This window comes from Cervus elaphus, chromosome 18 (assembly GCF_910594005.1).
Source record: "Cervus elaphus chromosome 18, mCerEla1.1, whole genome shotgun sequence".
Classification (NCBI taxonomy): domain Eukaryota; kingdom Metazoa; phylum Chordata; class Mammalia; order Artiodactyla; family Cervidae; genus Cervus; species Cervus elaphus.
The window spans coordinates 51,606,774-51,630,965 of NC_057832.1; the positions used below are offsets into that span (position 1 = coordinate 51,606,774).

At 38.3% G+C, this 24,192-nt stretch overlaps 1 protein-coding gene across 6 annotated transcripts in view; it reads left to right on the top strand.

The window, feature by feature from the left end:
- Positions 1-24,192, top strand: part of MAGI2 (membrane associated guanylate kinase, WW and PDZ domain containing 2) — a 1,438,402-nt gene that overhangs the window by 1,186,044 nt on the left and 228,166 nt on the right. For all 6 annotated transcript variants that reach the window (XM_043871630.1, XM_043871631.1, XM_043871626.1 and 3 more), the window contains one exon: positions 1,689-2,327. In XM_043871630.1, coding sequence (XP_043727565.1) covers positions 1,689-2,327 — 639 coding nt within the window. The remainder of the gene's footprint in view (positions 1-1,688; positions 2,328-24,192) is intronic.

Consider the following 24,192-nt stretch of genomic DNA (forward strand, 5'->3'; position numbering starts at 1 on the left):
TCTCAGAATGAGATTCCTAGCCATTTATACTACCCATTTCAGAATTATACTGATAAACTGATATCTGTTGAATTATCCACTTGACATTCTGTGAAAATATGTCTTTTCATATCTCACGTACTCTTCAGTATCATCAGACACAGTCTCAGTGTGCAAGTTCATTTCTCAAATGTTATCTTTTTTGAGGATAAAAATACCAATCCATTGTAGAACAGTGCTCCAAAAATAAAATTATTATTTATACATGATTGAATTGTTTTTAACAATGTTTACATTCAGGACAATTTTAATATCATAAAGTTACATTCTGACCAGTGGTCTTCAGTAACTTCATGATTAAATTCATTGGGGGAGATTCCTTGGCTGTCACATGGTTAAGACTCCACACTTTCACTGCTGAGGGCCTGGGTTCAATCCCTGGTCAGGGAACTAAGATGCCACAAGCGACATGGCACAGCCAAATAAAATATTAAAAATTCATTGGAGTGAAAAGACAAATGCCTTTTTTTAAAAGGTCTATAGAAATATCAATTTATCTGAGATCAGAGGTTGAATCTATGGCAGCTTCCTTTTTTAGACCAGACTCTGAAATCCTCTTCATCTTATTTTGAAAGTGAAAGTGAAAGTTGCTTAGTAGTGTCCTACTCTTTGCTACCCCATGATCTATACAGTCCATGGAATTCTCCAAGCCAGAATACTGGAGTGGGTAGCTATTCCCTTCTCCAGGGGATCATCCCAACCCAGGGACTGAACACAGGCCTCCTGTATTGTGGGTGGATCCTTTACCATCTGAGCCACCAGGAAAGGCCAAGAATACTAGAGTGGGTAGCTGTTTCTTTCTCCAGCAGATCTTCGTAACCCAGGAATCTAACCAAGGTGTCCTGCATTGCAGGCAGATTCTTTACCAGCTGAGCTACCAGGGAAGCCCCATCTTATTTTAGCAACAATAATGTTAATAATGGTCCACACTTACTGAGCACTCCCTGTGTGTCAGGCATTGCACCAAGCCCTTTTTCTGCATCATCTCACTTCATCCTCACAACAACTTTACAACCGTGGCTCAAAGCAGGTAAGTCACCTGCCCAGATCTTAGCACAGATCTGCTAAGTAGTAGAGCTGGGATATGGAGCCAGATCCCTGAGCCCAAAATCTATGCCCTAGACATCTACCTGTGTTCACATGGAACCTTTGCAGTTGCAATTTACTATAGGAGAATAAAATAAATGGGGAAAAAAAGACAACTGACTCAATAAAATGATGCTCAAAACCCCAAATACTGGGCTTTATCATCTGAAACTTGTTTCTACCACTTCTCAGTAACTTGAAAATTCTGTTAACTGAATTGCACTGAAAACGAAGATGAAAAAGAAACAAAGAATGTGTCCTTCTTTTACACATTCATCTAAATGTTTCTGTAGCTTTATTCCTGTATATGAAGTTGTTTCTGAATTTCAGGAATAACCAAATAGCATTTTTTTTCAGCATTTGCTCACTATATTTGTTGTCAGACCTGTTGTAACCTTGACTCACTTACAGGGAATTTAGATACTATTCTAATTGATTTTCTCACTGCTTACTAAGAAACAGAGCACCTCTTTCACTAGTCTCACAAATAATTCCATTTCTCTATGTCAGTGTTAATTGAACTTACCTCATGTTGTCAATCTCTTTCTTTTTTTCCCTTGCAGGTGATGTCATTGTCTATATTAACGAAGTTTGTGTCCTTGGACACACTCATGCAGATGTAGTCAAACTTTTCCAGTCTGTTCCTATTGGTCAGAGTGTCAACTTGGTATTGTGTCGTGGCTACCCTTTGCCCTTTGATCCTGAAGATCCTGCTAACAGCATGGTGCCACCCCTTGCAATAATGGAGAGGCCACCTCCAGTGATGGTCAATGGAAGACATAACTATGAAACATATTTGGAATACATTTCTCGGACCTCACAGTCAGTTCCGGATATAACAGATCGGCCGCCTCATACTTTGCACTCAATGCCAGCTGATGGTCAGCTAGATGGCACGTATCCACCACCTGTCCATGACGACAATGTATCTATGGCTTCATCTGGGGCCACCCAAGCTGAACTTATGACCTTAACCATTGTGAAAGGTGCCCAGGGCTTTGGCTTCACCATTGCAGACAGTCCTACAGGACAGCGGGTGAAACAAATACTTGACATTCAGGGATGCCCTGGCCTGTGTGAAGGCGACCTCATTATTGAGATCAACCAGCAGAATGTACAGAACCTGAGCCATACGGAAGTAGTGGATATACTTAAGGACTGTCCCATTGGAAGCGAGACTTCTTTGATTATTCATCGAGGAGGTAAGATAAACACTGGCTTAGCAATCAGTATACAGGTGAAATTGTAGAACCTTTATAATAATATTGAAGAAATGGAAGTTTCTTTGGGGTTGAATGAAATTGTACATTTTAATTTTTTATTGAACGTAGTTGATTTATAATGTATTGATTTCTGCTGTAAAGCAGTGATTCAGTTTTATATGTATATTCCTTTTCATGTTCCTTTCCATTATGCTTTATCACAGGATATTGAATATAGTTCCATGTGCTATACAGTAGGACCTCGTTATTTATCCTTTCTGTATATAATAGTTTGTCTGCTAATCCCAAATCCCCAGTCATTTTCTTCCCCACCCCTCGTCTTTGGCAACCACAAGCCTGTGAAATCATACTGTAAAAGTTGAAGGTAAGAGTAATAGAGAAAAATATGAGTCCAGGAAGCTATGCTTTTGAATTTTGAGAACATTTCTCCTATTTTATATTAAACACAATAAAAATAGTGCTTTCAGTCTTACAAACATCTACTGCTATGGAGAATTCCCTAGCAGTCCACTGGTTAGAACTCCAAGCTTTCTCTAAGGGTACAGGTTCAGTCCCTAGTCAAGGAACTGAGATCCCACAAGCTGTAAAGTGGGGCCTGTGTGTGTGTATGTGTGTGTGTGTGTGGTGTGTGTGTATTGCTGTGAACTGTGAATTGAATCCCCGAGTGTGAATAGGTTATATTCCAAAACTTCATTAACATATCAGTTGTGGAGCTTCAGACTAGTTTCCATTGACTAAAGTAAGAAACTTGATTTTTCTCAAGGAAACAAGACTCTGAATTGTCCATAGGCATGCATGCTAACAGGTAGAAGCTGGTTGAACTCCTTCCAAGCTCAAGTACAGTGTTGATAATCCCCATAAGGACCAATGGGAACGGTGTCCAAATAGAAAAATCTTTTCCGAGTGGTGAATGGGGCTGCTCAGGACAGTTCCGGTACTTACAGGAGCACTTCATCAATACTTACCTTATCACCTTCTCTGACCTGGGAAGAAAGTTATGGAACAGGGTTGGGGCTGAAGTTCTGAGCTGGGTGTCCCACGTGAAGTGTGGAACTGGAAGCAGCGAGGACTGTGGTAGGAGCTCTGAGCCCTGGAGGTGTCTTCCCTTCTCCCTGCTCTGTGGGGCGGGAGTGGGGCTAAGCGGAGGGCACCTCCTTCATGTCTCTGCTCCTCTGCTCTTGATTATCAGTGAAACTAGGAAGAAAAAGGACGGGAGGGTCGGAGACAGAGAGGGTACTTGAAAACAGTATAAATAAAGGGGTTTCAGCAAGTCCTGGTTTTCTATTTACCAATTTGGGGACTTAAGACACTCAGTCCATGAGTCTGAGATGTCTCATCTGTTACATTCTGATGATAATACTACCTATGCTTATCGTACTGTTCTTAATGAAATGGCCCACAATAGGTGTCATTAAATGTCTGTTGTCTCTAGATTACCACCAGAGCTACAGCAGGAATGGGTCAGGAGGGGCAGTACTGGGAGGAACTCTTGCGTGAAGAGCACACATGTGGCAAACATATGTGACTGTCTATTCAAAGCATTAAAAGCAGCAGGAAGGCCTGACAGTCTGAAATGCAAATGAAAGCAGTCAAAGCTGAAAGAAGCACCTTTTATGATGTTTTCTGCCCTTTCTGCAGGTGTTTCCTGGTATTTACATTATTGATTTTTGTGTAAAAATGGATATGAAATACTAGGCATAGTATTTCACAAATAGGTATAGAGTACAAAGTACTATGTTCCTATCTTAAAAACAGAAATTAATATGATAGCAAGTCTTAAATATGACCTTAAAGCATTATTACAAAATAGCACTTGAAACGTGATAATTCAATATTGACAGTATATTTTGATTTTCCACTGCTTAAGATTAAAACAAATACCCTTAATTAAAAAGCCATAATTAAAAAAAATAAAAAGCCATAATTTTACAATGTGCAATCAAAATTAAATCTTTGAGACAGATTCTTGATATCAAATGGTATAGCTGAAAATCACTGCAATATCCTCTGTATGAGTCATAGAAATAAGTCTGGACACATTTTTGTGTGTAATACCTTTTTAAAAGGCATGATATAGTAGAAATAAGTATTCTGATATCATTTTTTCATAGATATATATATATGCCCACATATATAATAAATGTTTGGGCTTCCCAGCTGGCGCTAGTGGTAAAGAAACTGCCTGCCAATGCAGGAAACATAAGCAAAGCGGGTTCAACCCTTGGGTTGGGAAGACCCCCTGGAGGAGGGCAAGGCAACCAACTAAGTATTCTTGCCTGGAGAATCCCCATGGTCTGAGGAGCCTGGCGGACTACAGTCTGTGGGGTCACAAAGAGTTGGACACAACTTAAGCTTAGCATGCATGCATAATATATACTCATATTAGTGCTGTTTATACCTTTACCGAAAACGTATCTGTGTGCCAGCTGTCAGCAGACCACCCTATTCTTGTTCGTTCTTTTCCTCTACTCTCCAGCATCTCCATTTAATCCTCACGTATTCAAAGTTTATTTTGTGTTTTTCTTTTTTTTTAATTGAGACATAGTTGATTTGCATTACTGTCTTAGCTTCAGATGTACAGTGTGTGTGTGGCGGGGGGTGTGTGGGGAGTGTGCAGTCAGCTGTGTCCGACTCTTTGCAACCCTTTGGAATGTAGCCCACCAGGCTCCTCTGTCCGTGGGATTCTCCAGGCAAGAATACTGGAGCAGGTTGCCATGCCCTCCTCCAGAGGATCTGCCCAGCCTGGGGAGATTGAACCTGTGTCTCGTGTGTCTCCTGTATTGCAGGTGGATTCTTTACTCACTGAGCAGTACAGTATAGTGATTGAGTATTTTTGCAAATGAATATAGAAATCAAGTGTTCAAAGTTTTGTTTACATTTTGTTTGTGTTTGGGATGAGGAATTTGTTTTTATTTTGTGGCTAGTGTAGAATTGCAGAATGTAGTACCCTGTGATGTATAAAGTACTTCTGGTCAAAAAACCTCTCATGTTTTCCTCAGATTCCTACTGTTTGAACTCAGCTGTCTGGAATTAATAGGAACTAACATGTTTTATGATGAAAATCACTTTGTCTTACCATAGGCTACTCATAAGTGCTTATAGCCTCACTCAGATAAGCATAAATTTTCAAGAGCAAATTCATGCACCTAGGTCTTTATATAAGGATCATCAATTGTTTTAAATTATTTACTAGGATTTTTTTATTTATAAAGTGGTTATGTGGTTTACTTTCTCAAACAAATAGTGTCAGAAGGTATATAATGAAAGGTAATTCTTTTTCCAGGATTTTAGTCCTCTTCCTAGAGGTAACCATATCATTTATATATACACACTTCCAAAAATTTTGTGGTCTTAACTAACATGTATGTTAATATATGTAGTGTGTTTAACATAAATGGAATGATATTTATTATACATACACATGTCTGGCTCTGAATAGCTTGATTATTAAGGTGTATTTTATTTTTTAACGAACATCATTGTGGTATTATTTACATACCATAGAATTCACCAATTATGTGTGTGCTCAGTGGCTCAGTCAACCCTGAGTTGTGAGTGGTCTGAGTGCTGTTGAGACCAACCCTGAGTGATCTCAGTCCAGCTCTGAGACCCCATGAATTGGAGTCCTCCAGGTTCCTCTGTCCATGTAATTGCCCAGCCAATAGTGCCAGAGTGGGTTGGCATTTCCTACTCCAGGGGGTTTTCCCAGTCCAGGAATTGAGCCCATGTCTGTTGCATCTCGTGCTTTGGCAAGTGGATTCTTTGCCACTGCACCACTAGGAAGCCTCAGTTATTAATGTAAGTACATATTTCAGTAGGTTTTGCTATAGTGATTTAGCTGTGCAGCAGTCACCATAATTCTTAGAACATCCATCATCCCAGTTCCCTCAGCCCCTAGATAATCACTAATATGCTTTCTGGATAGTTTTGCTTTTCTAGAAATTTTTGTATGTGGAATCTTACAGACTGTAGTTTTTATTTAACATAACACTGTTGCGATCTACCCATGTAGGGAAAAGAATGAATAGTTTGTTTCTTCTTATTCCTGAGTAGTACATTTTATGGGTATACATTTTTTAAAAATCTGTTCACCAGTAGATGGACATTTGAGTTATTTTCAAGTTTGGCATTTATAAATAACACTGTTGTGAACACTTACATATAAGTATTTGTGAGTGCATATATTTTCTCTTTTATTGAGTAAATACCTAGGGGTCTGTTGGGTTATATGATAAGTATATATTTAAAGTATTCAGAAATAGCCAGAATGTTTTCCCAAATGGCTATACCATTTTACATTCCCACTACCAATGTGTAAGGTTTACATTCTGCCCATTGTTGCCCATGTTTGGTGTAGTTAGTCATTTTGATTATAGCCTTCTTTAGGTATAATGATGCCTTTTCTGATTTTAATTTATATTCCTCTAATTTTTTCATATGTTTACCATGGTATGTTTTCATATGTTTATTAACATTAATTATCTTCTTTGGTGACATGCCTATTCAACATTTTGCTCATTTGTATATTTCTTGAGCTGTCTTCGTATTAAGTTGTAAAAAAAAAGTTGTAAAAAAAGTTTTACACTCTGATTACATGTCTTTTCAAAGAAGAATGATTTGCAGATATTTTCTCCTAGTCTGTGGCTTGTTTTTTCATTTTCTTAATGCTTCCTTTTGAAGCACAAAAGTTTTTTTGATGAAATCCAATTTATCATTATTTTCTTCTATGAATCTTTCTTTTGTGTTAGATCTAAGAAATCTTTGTGTAATCCAAGATCACAGAGTTTTCCCTGCTTTCTTCTAGAACTTTTGTAGTTTTAGCTCTTACATTTAAACCTGTAAACCATTTCAAGATAATTTTTGAGCATAGAATAAGGTAATATCTAAGTGCATTTTGCTATCTATAGATTTCCAATTATTCTAGCGCTATTTGTTTAAATTTAAAAAAAAAACTGTCCTTTCCCTTTGGATTTCCTTGGCACTTTTGTCAAAAATGAATTGGCGTGTAATGGTACCTCATTGTGGTTTTGATTTGCATTTCTCTAATAATGAGTGATGTTGAGCATCTTTTCATGTGTTTGTTAGCCATCTGTATGTCTTCTTTGGAGAAATGTCTGTTTAGTTCTTTGGCCCATTTTTTGATTGGGTCATTTATTTTTCTGGAATTGAGCTGCAGGAGTTGCTTGTATATTTTTGAGATTAATCCTTTGTCTGTTTCTTCATTTGCTATTATTTTCTCCCAATCTGAGGGCTGTCTTTTCACCTTGCTTATAGTTTCCTTTGTAGTGCAAAAGCTTTTAAGTTTCATTAGGTCCCATACGATAACCCTATATGCAAAACAGAAAAAGAGACGCAGAAATACAGAACAGACTTTTGAACTTTGAGGGAGAATGTGAGGGTGGGATATTTCAAAAGAACAGCATGTATACTATCTATGGTGAAACAGATCACCAGCCCAGGTGGGATGCATGAGACAAGTGCTCCGGCCTGGTGCACTGGGAAGACCCAGAGGAATCGGGTGGAGAGGGAGGTGGGAGGGGGGATCGGGATTGGGAATACATGTAAATCCATGGCTGATTCATATCAATGTATGACAAAACCCACTGGGAAAAAAAAAAATGAATTGGCATAAATGTGATTTATTTCTAGGCTCTATTCTATTTCATTGACCTATATGTCTGTCCCCATGGGCATACCACACTGTCTAGACTAGCTTTATATATAGTCTTAAAATCAAGCAGTATGAGTCCTCCAACTTCTGCCCCCTTTTTCAAAATTATTTTGGTTATTCTAGACCCTTTGCATTTCCATATAAATTTTAAGTTCAACTTTTTAAATTTTTTTTTTTTAATAAAAGACCTGCTGAGATCCTGATGTTGCGTTGAATCTGTAGAACAATTTTTGAAGAATTGCCAGTGAATCTCTTCATTCATAAATGTGGTATATCTCTTCATTTATTTGAATCTCCTTTAATTTCTCTTACAATGGTTTGTAGTCCTTAATGTACGTATCTGTACTTCTTTTGTTAAACTTATTCCTACCTATTTTATTCTTCTTGAAATTAATGTGAATGGAATTATTTTCTCAGTGTCATTTTCAGATTGTTTATTGTTAATGTATAGAAACATATATTTTGTTTTGATCTTGGACACTGTAACCCTATTACACTCACTTTAGTTCTGGGCTTTTTCTTTTTGTAAATTCCATCAAATTTTCTACATAGTTATTATGTCACCTAGTGAGTGAAATGAGTGAAGTCGCTCAGTCGTGTCCGACTGTTTGCGATCCCATGGACTGTAGCCTACCAGGTTCCTCAGTCCATGGGATTTTCCAGGCAAGAGTACTGGAGTGGGGTACCATTTCCTTCTCCAAGGGATCTCCCCAACCCAGGGATAGAACCCGGGTCTCCCACACTTCAGGCAGACACTTTACCGTCTGAGCCACCAGGAAAGCCCCAAATCTTTATTTTCTTCTTTACAATTTTATGTCTTCAATTTTTTTCTCTGTGACTTGCTACACTAGCTAGAACTTCCAGTATGATGTTGAATAGAAATAATTATGAGAGGACATCCTTACCTCAGTAAAAAGAAAAAGAGTGGGGGGACTTCCTAGGTAGCTCAAATGATAAAGAATCTGCCTGCAATGCAGGAGACCCAAGTTCAATTCCTGGGTCTGGAAGATCCTCTAGAGAAGGGCATGGCAACCCACTCCAGTATTCTTGCCTGGAGAATTCCATGGACAGAGAAGCCTGGCGGGCAACAGTCCATGGGGTTGCAAAGAGTCGGACACGACTAAGCAACTAACCCATACACACATCCTTACCTCACTGCTGATTTTAGTGATAGGGCATTTGCTTTTCACCATTAAGTTTTTTTTAAAATGTAGTTTTTATATTTTGTGTGGTCAGAGCACTCAAGAGGACTATTCTGTTGTTCTCTGTCTATCCTTCACCCGAGCATTGCCTGCTTCACCTAAACCCTATATACATGACTGACCTTCCTCTGTACTTGCCTGAGGCCCCAGCTGGTGATTATTCTTATCGAAGGGGTGGTGAGGGTCATGCCCCTCTGCTGGTTTCCCTGGTAACTAGTGAACCCACTCCTGTAAATGGTAACCTCATCTCCTCCCCGCTCCTCCGAGAGTAAAGACTGCCTGCCATCAACCACACACAGTGGGATATCTCTCTGAGTGAAAGTCACTCAGTTGTGTCCGACTCTTTGCGACCCCATGGACTATACAGTCCATGGAATTCTCCAGGCCATAATACTGGTTTGGGTAGCCGTTCCCTTCTCCAGGGGATCTTCCCAACCAAGGAATCAAACCCAGCTCTCCCGCATTGCAGGAAATTCTTTACAATCTGAGCCACCAGGGAGCCCTAGATATCTCTAGAATCTTGCTTTAGACATGTAAACTCTGCAGTCCATTAAACCATTGGTGTCTCTGTTGCTGACTCCTGTTTGTTTCCTAGGTCTTAAAGCTGGGTAAGCAACGGACTTGTAGGCCTGTGGGGTGCATCTCGACACATGCCCTTTATCAGGTTGAGAAAATTCCAATCTTCTATTCGTAAATTATTGAGAATCTTAATAATCAACATGTCTTGACTTTCACCAAATATTTTTTCCACAACTATTGAGATGATCATGTAGTATTGTTCTTCATTAATAAAGTGCTATACACTCTATGATTATTTAAATCTTAAACTAATTTATCATTCCTGGGATAACCCCATTTGATTATGGTGCATAATTCTTTTTGTATGTTGCTAGATTGTGTTTGCTTGCGTTTTATTAAGAATCTTTGAACCTACGGATAGGAGATTTTCTGTAATTTTCTTTTGTCTGCTTTTTTTTTTTTTTCAGGATAATGTTGGCCTTTCCCTCTGTTCTCTGAGTTTGTGTAGTATTAATATTATTTCCCCCTTAAAAGTTTGGATAGAATTCACCAGTGAAGACATCTAGCCTGGGTTTTTACCCAGAAGATTTTTAATTACTAATTAAATTTATTTTATCAGTTTAGGTATATTCTAATTTTTGGATTCAATGTTTTTCTATTTTCTAGTTCAATTATTTCCACTCTGATCTTTAACTTTCTCTGTTCTACTTTTTTGTTGTTGTTGTTGTTCTATTTATTTTATCTTTGATTTACTTTGCCTTTTCTGTCACCCTGAAGTGAAAGCTTAATGACTCTCATTCTCTCTAATAAAATTATTTAAAGCTGTAAATTTCACTGTAAGCACTTCATTAGCTGAATTCCATAAATTTTTATATTTTGTGTTTTCTGTATTCAGCTCAAGAAATCTTCTTCTTTCCTTTGTGATTTATTTTATAAACCATAAGTTACTTAGAAACATGTTGTTTATTTTTTAAACATTTAGGATTTCCCAGTTTTCTGTTGATTCTAATGATTCCTACTTGGAGGATAATATATTTTATATGATTTCAGTCCTTTTAAATGTGTTGAGACTTGTATTATGGACTAGTGTCTTGCTTTTTTTTAACTTAACAATTTATTGTAGAGGGCTTTATATATTCAGAAATACACCTCATTATTTTTGATAGCTATTTAATCACCACTAATGGATATTACAGTTGCTTTCCATTTTTATCTGTTATTAAAAAGTGATGTATCTTTGCACATCTATCTCTACACAAAAGAATAAATCTCTTATAGATCCATCCCTTCTTTCAACAAATATTTCTTGAGTGCCCACTATGTACTAGGCATTTTGGGGGGACTGGAGGTAGAGCAGTATACAAAGTCACATCCTTTTTTCCATGCAGTTGGCATTCCTTTGGAGGGTGACAGATAAAAATAGATAAATAAATAAATATGTGTCCACATAAATCTGCCCTTTATTTGTCACATATCTCCTTACCCCATGGAGTTTTACTCTTGAATATTAATTTTATAATCAGTTATTTACCCCGAGTTATCTTCATGTTTCTTATATTTATCTCAGTTCATCTCATAGGATATGGGAGCATATAATCATACTACCTACAAATAACAATCACTGTGCCTCCTCCATTCCTCTTTGCATACCTCTGCTTTGTCTTATTTAATACATCTGTTATTTCTTGAACATTGTTAGTTAACAAAGATGATTATAGAAATTCTTATCCCTGGCTTATAAAAACTGTCTCATTTTACACAAACACAACGTTGACTTTATTTATCATGTTAAGGAAGTACCCTTCAATTCTGATTTCATTATGAATCTTTATCAAAATTGGATAATGAATGTTATCAAAAACCCAAAAAGGCATCTATGGTTATGATCATTATTTTCTCCTTTGAATTATCATTGTGAATGAATTACATTAAGAAATTTATTAGTATTGAACTATCCTTTCATTTCTAGAATAAAATGTATTATGCATATAACACATCCCTCAATTCTATTTATTTATGTGTAATTTTGCATCAACATTAGTAAATGAGATCTGTCGCAAGTTTGGGAGATGGGGGCATTGTTTTGGTTTGTTCAAAGTTATACTGGTGTCATAAAAGCAATCAATAGTTTTCCTTCTCTCTCTGCCCTAAAACAATTTAAGTAACATTGAAGTTTTCTATTTCTTGAGGCAATAATATAATACACCTTTGAAATTATCTAGTTCTAGTGAGTTGGATTTTGGTTTTGGCTTGGCTTGATTTTGTAAGGAGAGGGATACCCTTTTACAACTTTCTCAATTTCTTCCATGGTAATTAATCTTCTTAGAGTTTCTGTCTTGGCTGGACTTAGTTTTTTATATAATATATATTATAGCCTACAAAATTGTGTCTTTTATTCATGTTTTCAAATGTATTTAAATAGAATTGACTCAAGTGTCTTCTATTTTTTTTTCCCTCCATTTTCCCCTTGACCTAAGACTATTTCTATTATTCTCATGTCTTATAGGTGCTATTATCTTGATTATAGACTGGCTAATAGTTTTGCTGTTTCAGTGGTTCAAGAAACATATTAGTTTATTTATAAATAATTTGTTGACTGATGCTCAGCCTAGTATGGTGGGGTATTGTTACACATTCTACCCAAGGAGGTTGTTATGTGATGTCTGGGATAATGCAACTCCAGAGTGATTACTAATTCCTCGTCATGTATTTTACTCTTATTTATATTAAAATGCAACAAAGTTCCCTTCTTAATTTGTGAGTCTCCCATAAACTGTAGTTGGTTAATATTTGAAAATTGCTCTTCTTTTTTTTAGAAAATATGATACCAGAAGTTTTCACTGTATCAAAATATTCCCTTGTCATGCTGACAATATAATAATAAATAGTATCAGCAATGCACATATTCCCATTGCTTTACATTCAATAGAATTCAGAGTATTTGAGAGGCAGCATAGATTATAACAAGATTTTGAGGGCAAAGCATAAAAATCATGAACACAGAATTATGTCTATGTAGAGAACCCCTGCTTTGAAATTTCAAAAAGCATGCTATCAAGAACATTGTAATAACAAGTTTTAAATTGCACAGAGAAAATGTTAAAAATAAAGCTATAAGAAGTATTGACATTTTTAACAATACTAACGTTTTTATCTAAAACAAATGTGTTTGTCTAAAAATAGTTTCAAATTCACATGAAAATTTCAAGTATAGTACACAGAACATCATATACCACTTACCCACATTGCTGTTAACATTTTGCCCAGTTCTCTGAATGTGGGTGTGTGTATGTGTGTTTGTGCATTGGTGAACGTATGTTTCTGAACCATTTAAGACTAAGCTGTAAACCTCATGCCCCGTGACCCCAGATATTTTAGTGTTTATTTCACGTCACTACTTTTTGGAGAAATGTATTAACAGCTAGTTCGTTAAAGTTATAAAAGATGCTTTTTAAAAAACACTTAGAAGTTTAAAACTATCCTTACTACCACAGCAATGAAAGACTTAAGAGGTCATCAGAAGCTATTTTGACTAAAATAAGAGAAAGTCAGTACTCACCAATAATAAGGATCTGTCACTGGAATATTTCTGAGAGAGAGAAGCACTCATTATTTGAAAAGATTAAGTGATTTTCACCTCCAGAGATTAGGTGAAAAAGTGGATATTACACAATTAATATTATGTACTCCACCATTCCACTTGATGTCAGCAGAAAACAATAAACATGACACAACAAACAAAAACAAATCCACGTCATGAGGTGTGAATGACCATGGCTTACTGGCTCCTGTATTAACAAATATGCCCTGGGCCTCAAAAGCGCAATAGAAGTCTATTTCTCACTTATATGATTTCCAACACTGCACATTCCTGAATCACAGGTTTTCTAGGCAACTATCCTCCATACAGTGGCTCAGGGAACCAGGCTTCTTCTCCCTTGTTCATGCTTTAAGGCCCTGAAGGCCCCCACCGGGTCCTCTCTAACCAACTGGCAGATAAAGCACAAACAAAAGAACAGAGGATCATGCAGGAGGCTGGGGGCCCAGCCCCAGGAGGTGTGTGTATCACTTTCTCATATAATTAGTTGACCAGAACTCAGTTTTGGCCCCGTTAACCATCAGAAGCTGGGACGTGCGGTGTTCCTGTGTGCCCAAGAATAAGGGAATGGTTTGGGGTCACACACATAGTAGACACTCTGCCCTTGATATTTCTAATATGCTGCCTACACCTTGACCTGCACATCAGGGATTATAACTACCGATTATGCCAAAGTGTGAGATGAAATCTTTTTTATAACATGATATTGTAATATGACTCATCCCAAGCTTTTTGGGTACACTTAAGCAATTAGTATATGTTTTAAAGTTCACAAGGTCTCCTCACATTTCCCTCCTTAAATCAACTTTCATAAGTAAAGAAACTTAGACTCACTGTTAAGTAACTGGCTCAAGTTCAGTGAATGCATGTGTAGACAGAGGGATGGACGATTTATGATCCCTAAATATAAGAAATATGAATAAACATCAATGACAGGGTACCTCATCATAATGTGGAAAATGTCGTGGATGTCACTATCTATACACCAAACATGGACCTTGTTGCACAGATGACCCTTGGAGTGAGAGAGACAGGATGGTGAGAATATTTGTAGAGTTGTCACACCACTTACAAGTAGCAAAAATAGAACTCAAATCTTTGTTTTCTGACTGCTCTATCAGTGCATTTTACATTATGTCAGCTTCCCAAAGTTTTATGGACATCAAGCTTTGATGGCTCTTGCTTAGATATGTAGGATTTATTTATTCACTTAAGTATTTATTGAGAACCTACTGTGTGCTCAGCACTGGTCTAAGTGCTAGAAATATGTCAGTAATCAAGACAAAGTCCCTGTCTCAAGAAGCTTATCTTCTTGCAGGGATCAGGTAATAAAGAAAAAAATATATGTTAGGGATAAGAATGAAGAAAAACTGAGGAGCAGAGTAAAAGAAAGGAGAATGGTGGGGAAAGAAGAAACTTCTCTTTTAGAAACAGTAGTCGGGGAAAGACATCTGTGCGAAGACCTAAAGAAAGCAAGGGAGCCAGCCATGTGGATATGCAGGGAAGAACATTCCAGGCAGAGGGAAGGCCCTGAGGCAAGACTGTGCTTGGTGTAGACAATAGCAAGGAAGCTCATGCCAGCTGAGTGCAGAAGAAACGCAGTATTGGCTGAGGTCAGACAGATTGTTGGGTCTGTAGAGAGGCAGATAATGGAGAGCCTTATGTAGTCATGGGCCGTAGAGAGGACTGTAAATTCTACTTCTGAGTGAAATGGAAAGCCTTTGAAGTGTTTGTGCAGAGGAGGGATGTGATATAAGATTTTAAGAGGCTCACTCTGGCTGCTGCATTGAGAATAAACTGTCGGTAGACAAGGATGGAAACAGGCAAACAAGGGTGTTGGCTTTCACAGCAACCCAAGGAGAGATGAGGAGGGTGGAGAAGGACGGTAGGAGTGGAGGCAGTGAGAATGGATTCTGAATATATTTCAAAGGAAAAGCTATAGGGTTTGTGATGGATAGGGAATATTGAAGAAAGAGAGGAATAAAAGACTGTAAAGTTTTTGGCCTAACCAGCTGGACATGATGAGTGTGATGGATGGAAATACTCATGCAGGGCTGCAGGGAAATCAAGAATGCAGTTTGGGGCATGCTAAACTTGAGATTCCTTTTAGCTTTCCAAGTGGTGATGGCTGGTGTGTAGAGGGTGTTTAAAGCTGGATACTGGATGAGAACACCTAGGGCTTGAATATGAGGAAAGAACAGAAACACTCCGAGGACTGAGGCCTGGGACCTCCGACTTCAGAGTCATGAAGAGAAGGAGTGAGCAGCCAAATGTTAAGAAAGCATGACTTGTGAGATGGGGTACTGGTTGTTTTATGAAGGAAAATTTTTCCAGATGGAAAGTGTGAACAATTGTATCAAGTGCTGAGTAAGATAGGGCTCAGAATTTAACATTGGATTGGCAACAGTATCAAATATTTTGAGTTTACATGACCTTTCAAATCACCAGGGGAAAAAGGAAAAACTAAAAAAAAAATTGTTTTTTTCTTGATGTGTTGGGGAGAAATCAGCATCAGTGTTTTGGTCTCATAGAAACAAAGCCTCTCATATTTGAACCTCTACAGTGCATTTATTTCATATACTGTGAGATGGTAAATATTCCAAAAAAGGAAAGTATACATTTTCCTTTTATAATTACCCTGTGCTCAGTCTGTCACTGTTTCCACTGTTTCCCCATCTATTTGCCATGAAGTGCTGGGACCAGATGCCATGATCTTAGTTTTCTGAAAGTTGAGTTTAAAGCCAAGTTCTTCACTCTCCTCTTTCACTTTCATCAAGAGGCTTTTTAGTTCTTTTTCACTTTCTGTCATAAGGCTGGTGTCATCTGCATATCTGAGGTCATTGATATTTCTCCCGGCAATCTTGATTCCAGCTTATGCTTCTTCCAGCCCAGTGTTTCTCATGATGTACTCTGCATATAAGTTAAATAAGCAGGGTGACAATACACAGCCTTGACGTACTCCTTCTCCTATCTGGAACCATGTTGTTCCATGTCCAGTTCTAACTGTTGCTTCCGACCTGCATGCAGATTTCTCAAGAGGCAGGTCAGGTATTCTGGTATTCCCATCTCTTTCAGAATTTTCCAGAGTTTGTTGTGGTCCACATGGTCAAAGGCTTCAGCATAGTCAATAAAGCAGAAGTATAGGTTTTTCTGGAGCTCTCATGCTTTTTCGATGATCCAGCAGATGTTGGCAATTTGATCTCTGCCTTTTCTAAATCCAGCTTGAACATCTGGAAGTTCATGGTGGAAACAGTGACAGACTTTATTTTGGGGGGCTCCAAAAATCACTGCAGAGGGTGACTGCAGCAGTGAAACTAAAAGACGCTTGCTCCGTGGAAGGAAAGTTATGACCAATCTAGACAGCATATTAAAAAACAGAGACATTACTTTGCCAACAAAGGTCTGTCTAGTCTAAGCTATCATTTTTCCAGTAGTCATGTATGGATGTGAGAGTTGGACTAGAAAGAAAGCTGAGTGCCGAGAATTGATGCTTTTGAACTGTGATGTTGGAGAAGGCTCTTGAGAGTCCCTTGGACAGAAAGGAGATCCAACCAGTCCATCCTAAAGGAGATCAGTCCTGAATATTCATTGGAAGGACTGATGTTGAAGCTGAAACTCCAATACTTTGGCCACCTGATAAAAAAACTGACTCATTGAAAAGACCCTGATGCTGGGAAAGATTGAAGGCAGGAGGAGAAGGGGATGACAGAGGATGAGATGGTTGGATGGTGTCAGCAACTCAATGGACATGAGTTTGGATAAACTCTGGGAGTTGGTAATGGACAGGGAGGCCGGAGCGCTGCAGTCCATGGGGTCGCAAAGAGTCAGACACAACTGAGCAACTGACCTGAACTGTGCTCAGTCACTCAGTCATGTCTGACTCTTTGTGGTCCCATGGACTGTAGCCCACCAGACGCCTGTGCCCATTGAATTTTCCAGGCAAGAATATACTAGAGTGGGGTGCCATTTCCTCCTCCAGGGGATCTCCCCAACCCAGGGATCGAACCCTGTCTCTTGCATCTCCTGCATTGGCAGGCAGATTCTTTACCACTAGCACCACCTGGGAAGCCCCATAATTACCTTAAATTATCTTTATTTTCTGCCATTCAACTCATGTCAGATCACATGTTTATCACCAAGAACTAGCATCCCTATTTGTGCTGGGTCCAAGTTAGTTCTGTGGTAGGTTACAAAAGAGTCGGGGGGTGGGGGGGTGCTGCTATACTGTTTAATATTTTATATGTATGGGTTGGTTGCTCAGTCATGTCTGACTCTTTGCAACCCCATGGAGCCCACTGGGCTCCTCTGTCCATGGAATTCTCCAGGCAAGAATACTGGAATGGGTTGACAATCCCTTCTCTCCAGGGGATCTTCCAGACCTAGGAATTGCACTTGGGTCTCCCACATTGCAGGCAGATTCTTTACCATTGAGATAGCAAAGGAACATTTTATGCAAAGATGGGCTCAGTAAAGGACAGAAATGGTAGGGACCTAACAGAAGCAGAAGATATTAAGAAGAGGTGGCAAGAATACACAGAAGAAAGGTACAAAAAAGATCTTCACGACCCAGATAATCATGATGGTGTGACCACTCACCTAGAGCCAGACATCCTGGAATGTAAAGTCAAGTGGGCCTTAGAAAGCATCACTATGAACAAAGCTAATGGAGGTGATGGAATTTCAATTGAGCTATTTCAAATCCTGAAAGATGATGCTGTGAAAGTGCTGCGCTCAATATGCCAGCAAATTTGGAAAACTCAGCAGTGGCCACCAGACTGGAAAAGGTCGGTTTTCATTCCAATCCCAAAGAAAGGCAATGCCAAAGAATGCTCAAACTACCGCACAATTGCACTCATCTCACATGCTCGTAAAGTAATGCTCAAAGTTCTCCAAGCCAGGCTTCAGCAATATGTGAACCATGAACTTCCAGATGTTCAAGCTGATTTTAGAAAAGGCAGAGGAACCAGAGATCAAATTGCTAACATCCACTGGTTCATCGAAAGAACAAGAGAGTTCCAGAAAAACATCTATTTCTGCTTCATTGACTACGCCAAAGCCTTTGACTGTGTGGATAACAGTAAACTGGAAAATTCTGAAAGAGATGGGAATACCAGACCACCTGACCTGCCTCTTGAGAAACCTGTATGCAGGTGAGGAAGCAATAGTTAGAACTGGACATGGAACAACAGACTGGTTCCAAATAGGAAAAGGAGTACATCAAGGCTGTATATTGTCACCCTGCTTATTTAACTTATATGCAGAGTAAATCATGAGAAATGCTGGGCTGGATGAAGCACAAGCTGGAATCAAGATTGCCGGGAGAAATATCAATAACCTCAGATATGCAGATGACATCACCCTTGTGGGAGAAAGTGAAAAAGAACTAAAAAGCCTCTTGATGAAAGTGAAAGAGGAGAGTGAAAAGGTTGGCTTAAAGCTCAACATTCAGAAAACTAAGATCATGGCATCTGGTCCCATCACTTCATGGCAAATAGATGGGGAAACAGTGGATACAGTGGCTGAATTTATTTTGGGGGGCTCCAAAATCACTGCAGATGGTGATTGCAGCCATGAAATTAGAAGACGCTTACTCCTTGGAAGGAAAGTTATGACCAACCTAGACAGCATGTGAAAAAGCAGAGACATTACTTTGCCAACAAAGGTCCATCTAGTCAAGGCTATGGTTTTTCCAGTGGTCATGTATGGATGTGAGAGCTGGACTATAAAGAAAGCTGAGCACAGAAGAATTGACGCTTTTGAACTGTGGTGTTGGAGAAGACTCTTGAGAGTCCCTTGGACAGAAAGGAGATCCAACCAGTCCATCCTAAAGGAGATCAGTCCTGGGTGTTCTTTGGAAGGACTGACATTGAAGGTGAAACTCCAATACTTTGGCCAGTTGATGTGAAGAGGTGACTCATTGAAAAGACCCTGATGCTGGGAAAGATTGAGGGCAGGAGGAGAAGGGGACAACAGAGGATGAGATGGTTGGGTGGCATCACTGGCTCAATGGACATGGGTTTGGGTGGACTCCAGAAGTTGGTGATTGACAGGGAGGCCTGGTGTGCTGCAGTTCATGGGGTCGCAAAGAGTCGGACACGACTGAGTGACTGAACTGAACTGAGCTTTTCATTTAGGGCTTATGAAGTAGAAGATGGCATTCTGTGTATCCAGAAGATTCTTGGAGCTGAATGACTTTTTCAACTTCTCTTCCTAAAGCTCAAGTACTATAAAAATACAGATTTTAAAACTGCAGACTCTATTTCATACAAAAATTATCCAACCCCACCCTAACCCATATATACACATCAATTAAGTAATCAACTTAATATATCAATTTGTTTTCTTTAAAAATATATCTGGCCATTTCTAAATATAAATGGATAAATGGACAAAAGGTCTGTGGTTGGTGAATACAATCTACATGTGACAAGATATAATTTAGTTATTGTGACTTAGTATTTACCGTTTTTACCCTATTTTCTAATTCGAGGTACCCCACATGCACAGAAAGGGGCTTTCCAGGTGGTTCAGTGGTGAAGAATCCACCTGACAATGCAAGAAGCTCAGGAGACACAGATTGGATCCCTGCATCAGGAAGATCCCTAGAGAGTGAAATGGCAACCCACTGCAGTATTCTTGCCTGGGAAATCCCATGGACGGAGGAGCCTGGTGGGCTACAGTCCATGAGGTCACAAAATTGGACACGACTGAGCATGCTCATGCACATAAAGGGTATATTAAGATTTATAGTCCTACATTCACCAGTATAAATATAAATAATTGCACTAATGGAGATTTATGGAAATGTCAATTCAGGGAAACTACTCATTTTTTAAAAAATACTAGCTAATTTCCCTCAAAAGCAGGGACTGTATCTTTTGCCCTACTTTTTCCTCAGAGCTTGGCGAGTATACATGTTAAGTTATTTTATTCTATTATGACAATAGGAAGAGAAGGACAGTTATAAAACAAAATTAGGAACATGCACATGTGAGTCAAATAATGTAGCTGACTGGACTAAAATGGACAAAACTATTATTTTCTCCTGTCTAGGCTTTTAAACATCCTTAGCATCTCTCTTTTCTCTTTGGTCATACACCAAACCTTTACCTAAATTGTCTTTCTTCCTCTTCTTTATTTAGTTCACAAGTGTCACAGGTGCTGTTCTAAATATGGGGACATCCAGTAAACAAAATAAGTCCTTGGTCTTAGAGAGCTTACTTAAAATCTAATGGGTAATAACAGGCAAACCTGTAAATTAATCCACCAGCTGTGAGAGTTATATGACTATAAAACCTGTCATACAACATCTTCACTCAGAAAACAAAACAGGCTTACTGGCATTAAATGATGAAAAAAAGCTCATGTAACTAGAATCAACATACCAGGTTTCTAGTATAATCTGTGCTGCTAATTCACATGGCTACTTTGAATGTGTCACTTAAGTTCTTTGGGTACCAGCTCCCTGTCTATAAATTGAAAAGAATCTGTGATGTCCATATTTTCTCATAAACTCTACAATTCTCAGTGTTTCTGAACCATGAGCTTACTTGGCTATAACTGTGCATTCATTCATTAGCTGGGGACACCAGGAGGAAGGAGCTGTGAAAAATAGTTTTATTTTTCATGTGATATCTCTAAACATATCTCATGCCTCCTTCTAATCCACTATCATAATTTCCTTGAGCTTACAAACCAAACATTTTCTAACCTTCTACAAAACTTGGCAATAGTAGAATTAGGGATTTTGAGAAATGTCAGAGGAAAGAAGGAAAAAAGTGAGGATGGCTATAGCCAACAATTCAGAAGCTTCAGAAAGATGATAACATTTACTATTATGTGGAATATGTTTGATCAGTTCATGCAAATTATTTTTGTGTGAGAGGAGAGAATATTAGGGTCTTTTCATTGAGACTTTAAAAAGTTATAAACTCAAATCTGAAAATGACCAGTATACAATAAGCTTACTTGAGTAAATTTCAAAGTCTCCTGATTTTATAAATCTTAAAATAAGTAACCAACACACATGGACACACACACATTCCTCACTCTTTGCCACTATAATGTAATATATAGAGAAAATTATGCTGATCATGTCAAAAATGTGCTCACTCCCTCGAGTGCTAGTTGCTAATGCATGAGAGCAGAAAGTTAAGTGGACTGAGTGCAATTAAAGTTCTGTGCAAGAGCATTCCGGATGGTAAACTTAGAAAGTCTTGTCATGAAGACTGCTGAATCATAGCACCTGCGTGTAGGCTCTTGTTGAATAGATTAACGAAATCACCTACAGCATTATCTTGCTATAAAACATTGTAATGTCATGTTCATTTTTTTCATATTTCAGAATACAAATATAGACTTTTAATGAATATATATTCTATCAAAAGTGCAAATGAAAATAATTATAGTTATTATACCATATTAATGGGAGTTATGATAATCGCCCTAAAATTTAAAGAAAATGTATTATTTTGCCTCTCCTGCTAATTAACATTATTTCACAATGTGTGGTACATTTATGGAGAATCTTGTAGTGCATTAGATAAATCAGTTTTACATTTCCAGGAGAGTGAGTTTTAATGAGCTTTAGAATACATTTCAGTTCAGAAACAGTTTTACGTCACAAAGCATCTTCTGCTGGTAGATTGGGAAGAGTTGCACCGGACTGACATCCACTTAAAATATGGAATGAAATTTAGTGAGGCAGGCATGCGCTGAGTGCTTCAGCCATGTCCGATTCGGTGCAACCCTGTGGACTGTAGCCCGCCAGGCTTCTCTGTCTATGGGAATCTCCAGGCAAGAATACTGGAGTGTTTTGCCGTGCCCTCCTCCAGGGATCTTCCTGACCCAGGGATTGAACCTGCGTCTCATGTCTCCTGCGTTGGCAGGTGGGTTCTTACCACTGGTGCCACCTGGGATGCCCAAGGAAAGCATAGATGAATCCAATTCAACTAAATGGCTATAAACTTATGATGAATATTGCATTTTAGCTGTGTATATTTTCCCTATGTTTAAAACCTACCCAGACCACATATGCCAACAATCTAACATAAGATTGAGGGTCTGCTAAATCCCATATGGAATTCCTTGCCACTTGGCATATAAATCCCCACTCCTATATAAAGAAAATCAAATGAAAATGAAAACAGTTGTACCATTAAATACATTCTTTAGATCTACATTTAGCTGAACCTAATCTAATATTCATCATTGCAAGTGTGTATCGTTAAGTTCCTCTCTCAGTTCTCAGAAACCAGCTTACATAGGCCCATCCTTTCTTCCTCACCTCTGGATTTTCTTTATAGATCCTCTATGCAAAGGCACCAGCTTCACCTTGCTCTTCAAAGAAGCCACCACTATCCTCTCAGAGAATGGCTTCATTCACATCTTTTATCATGGACATTATTACAACTTTTCTTTGGGCATCTTACCCTTAGCCTATATACCTGCTGAAACTTATCCCATACTTTAAGAACCTTTTCTTAATTCTGCATTACCCTTCAGCCATGTCTCTTTCTCTTTTCTTTAATTCTCAGATAATTTTTTTGAAATATCATCCCTATATGTGTCGACATACACCCCACCTTATTCCATAAGTCATTTAAGATCATTTTCCTGGAGGAATAGGCTTTACTTAATATCTGTACTTTCTCACTGTCCCAGTACCTTTTGACCCACTGCTTTCTGACTTCCCTCCCCATTGCACTACTGAAAATGCTCTAACGTTAACAGTGGCTTCCTCTGTGTCAGGTGAATACTTCTCATTTCTTTCAGAATCTCTCCTCCCCAGTCTCTTCTAGCTGTCTTCCAGTTCTCTGTTTCTTCTCAGACTCCTTTAATGAATCCTATTTCTTTGTTCATCCCTCAAAAACTGAGATTTCCCAGATTCTATTCTTTTTAATACTTTTGTTCTTAACCTTATAGCTTTACCACCACCACAGCCACCTACATGATCTTATTGAATTTTATGGTTTTATGTTCCCTCTTAATGCCCTCCTGTGCTTCTCCATGATCTCTAGAGAACTAAGACCAGTTCTTTATCTTACGTACAAATCCTTCATCAATTGGTCCATACCAGCCTCTTTAGCTTCATGTCACATTCTTCATTCCACAAATAGCATCTGCCATTTTTCAGACACCATTTGAAATTCTATCCTACAGCAGTGTACAAAACAGATTTAAAACCCCTGCCTTCATGGACTTTATATCCTCCTAGCAACATAAAACTATTGTTTTATTATTCATTGTCATAGAAAATTATTTCTTTCTACATGAAAGATACCTTCTATTTTGGGGTTTTATTTTTTTCAAATTCTTGTTTACCCTTGAGAATTCAGATCAAATATTACATCTTCTAGGATGATTCTCCCAGCCTTCTGCACTTCCCCTGGAAGCTTTATAAATATATCAGGTGAAAATTTTCTGTTAAGTCATGGCATTGGAGTTACCATTATCCCTCTTCAGAATTTATCAGGAGAATCCCAGAAAGACTCATTATTCCTTCCAGGTTGAAAGAGCCAGCGTGCCCTTTAATCAATTATAAGTGGACTGCTAGTCCATAGGTTGATCAGTTGAACTCTGTTAATAATCCATATGTCATTTTCCTGGCATAGTGAAGGGGATCATTTATTGCTTCAAACAGCCTTGCTTACATATATTGTGAAAAATGAATAAATTTAGCATACTATTCTTATGTATTAAAATTCTGCTGTTAGTCTAATTATAATACTATTCTAAAAATAGATACAAATCCAGCAACACAATCACACTTTTCTTTTTAACTTCTATTTTTTTCATAAACTAAGGATTATCCTTTTAACAGAAGATACAAGCAAGAAGACATAATTTCTACAT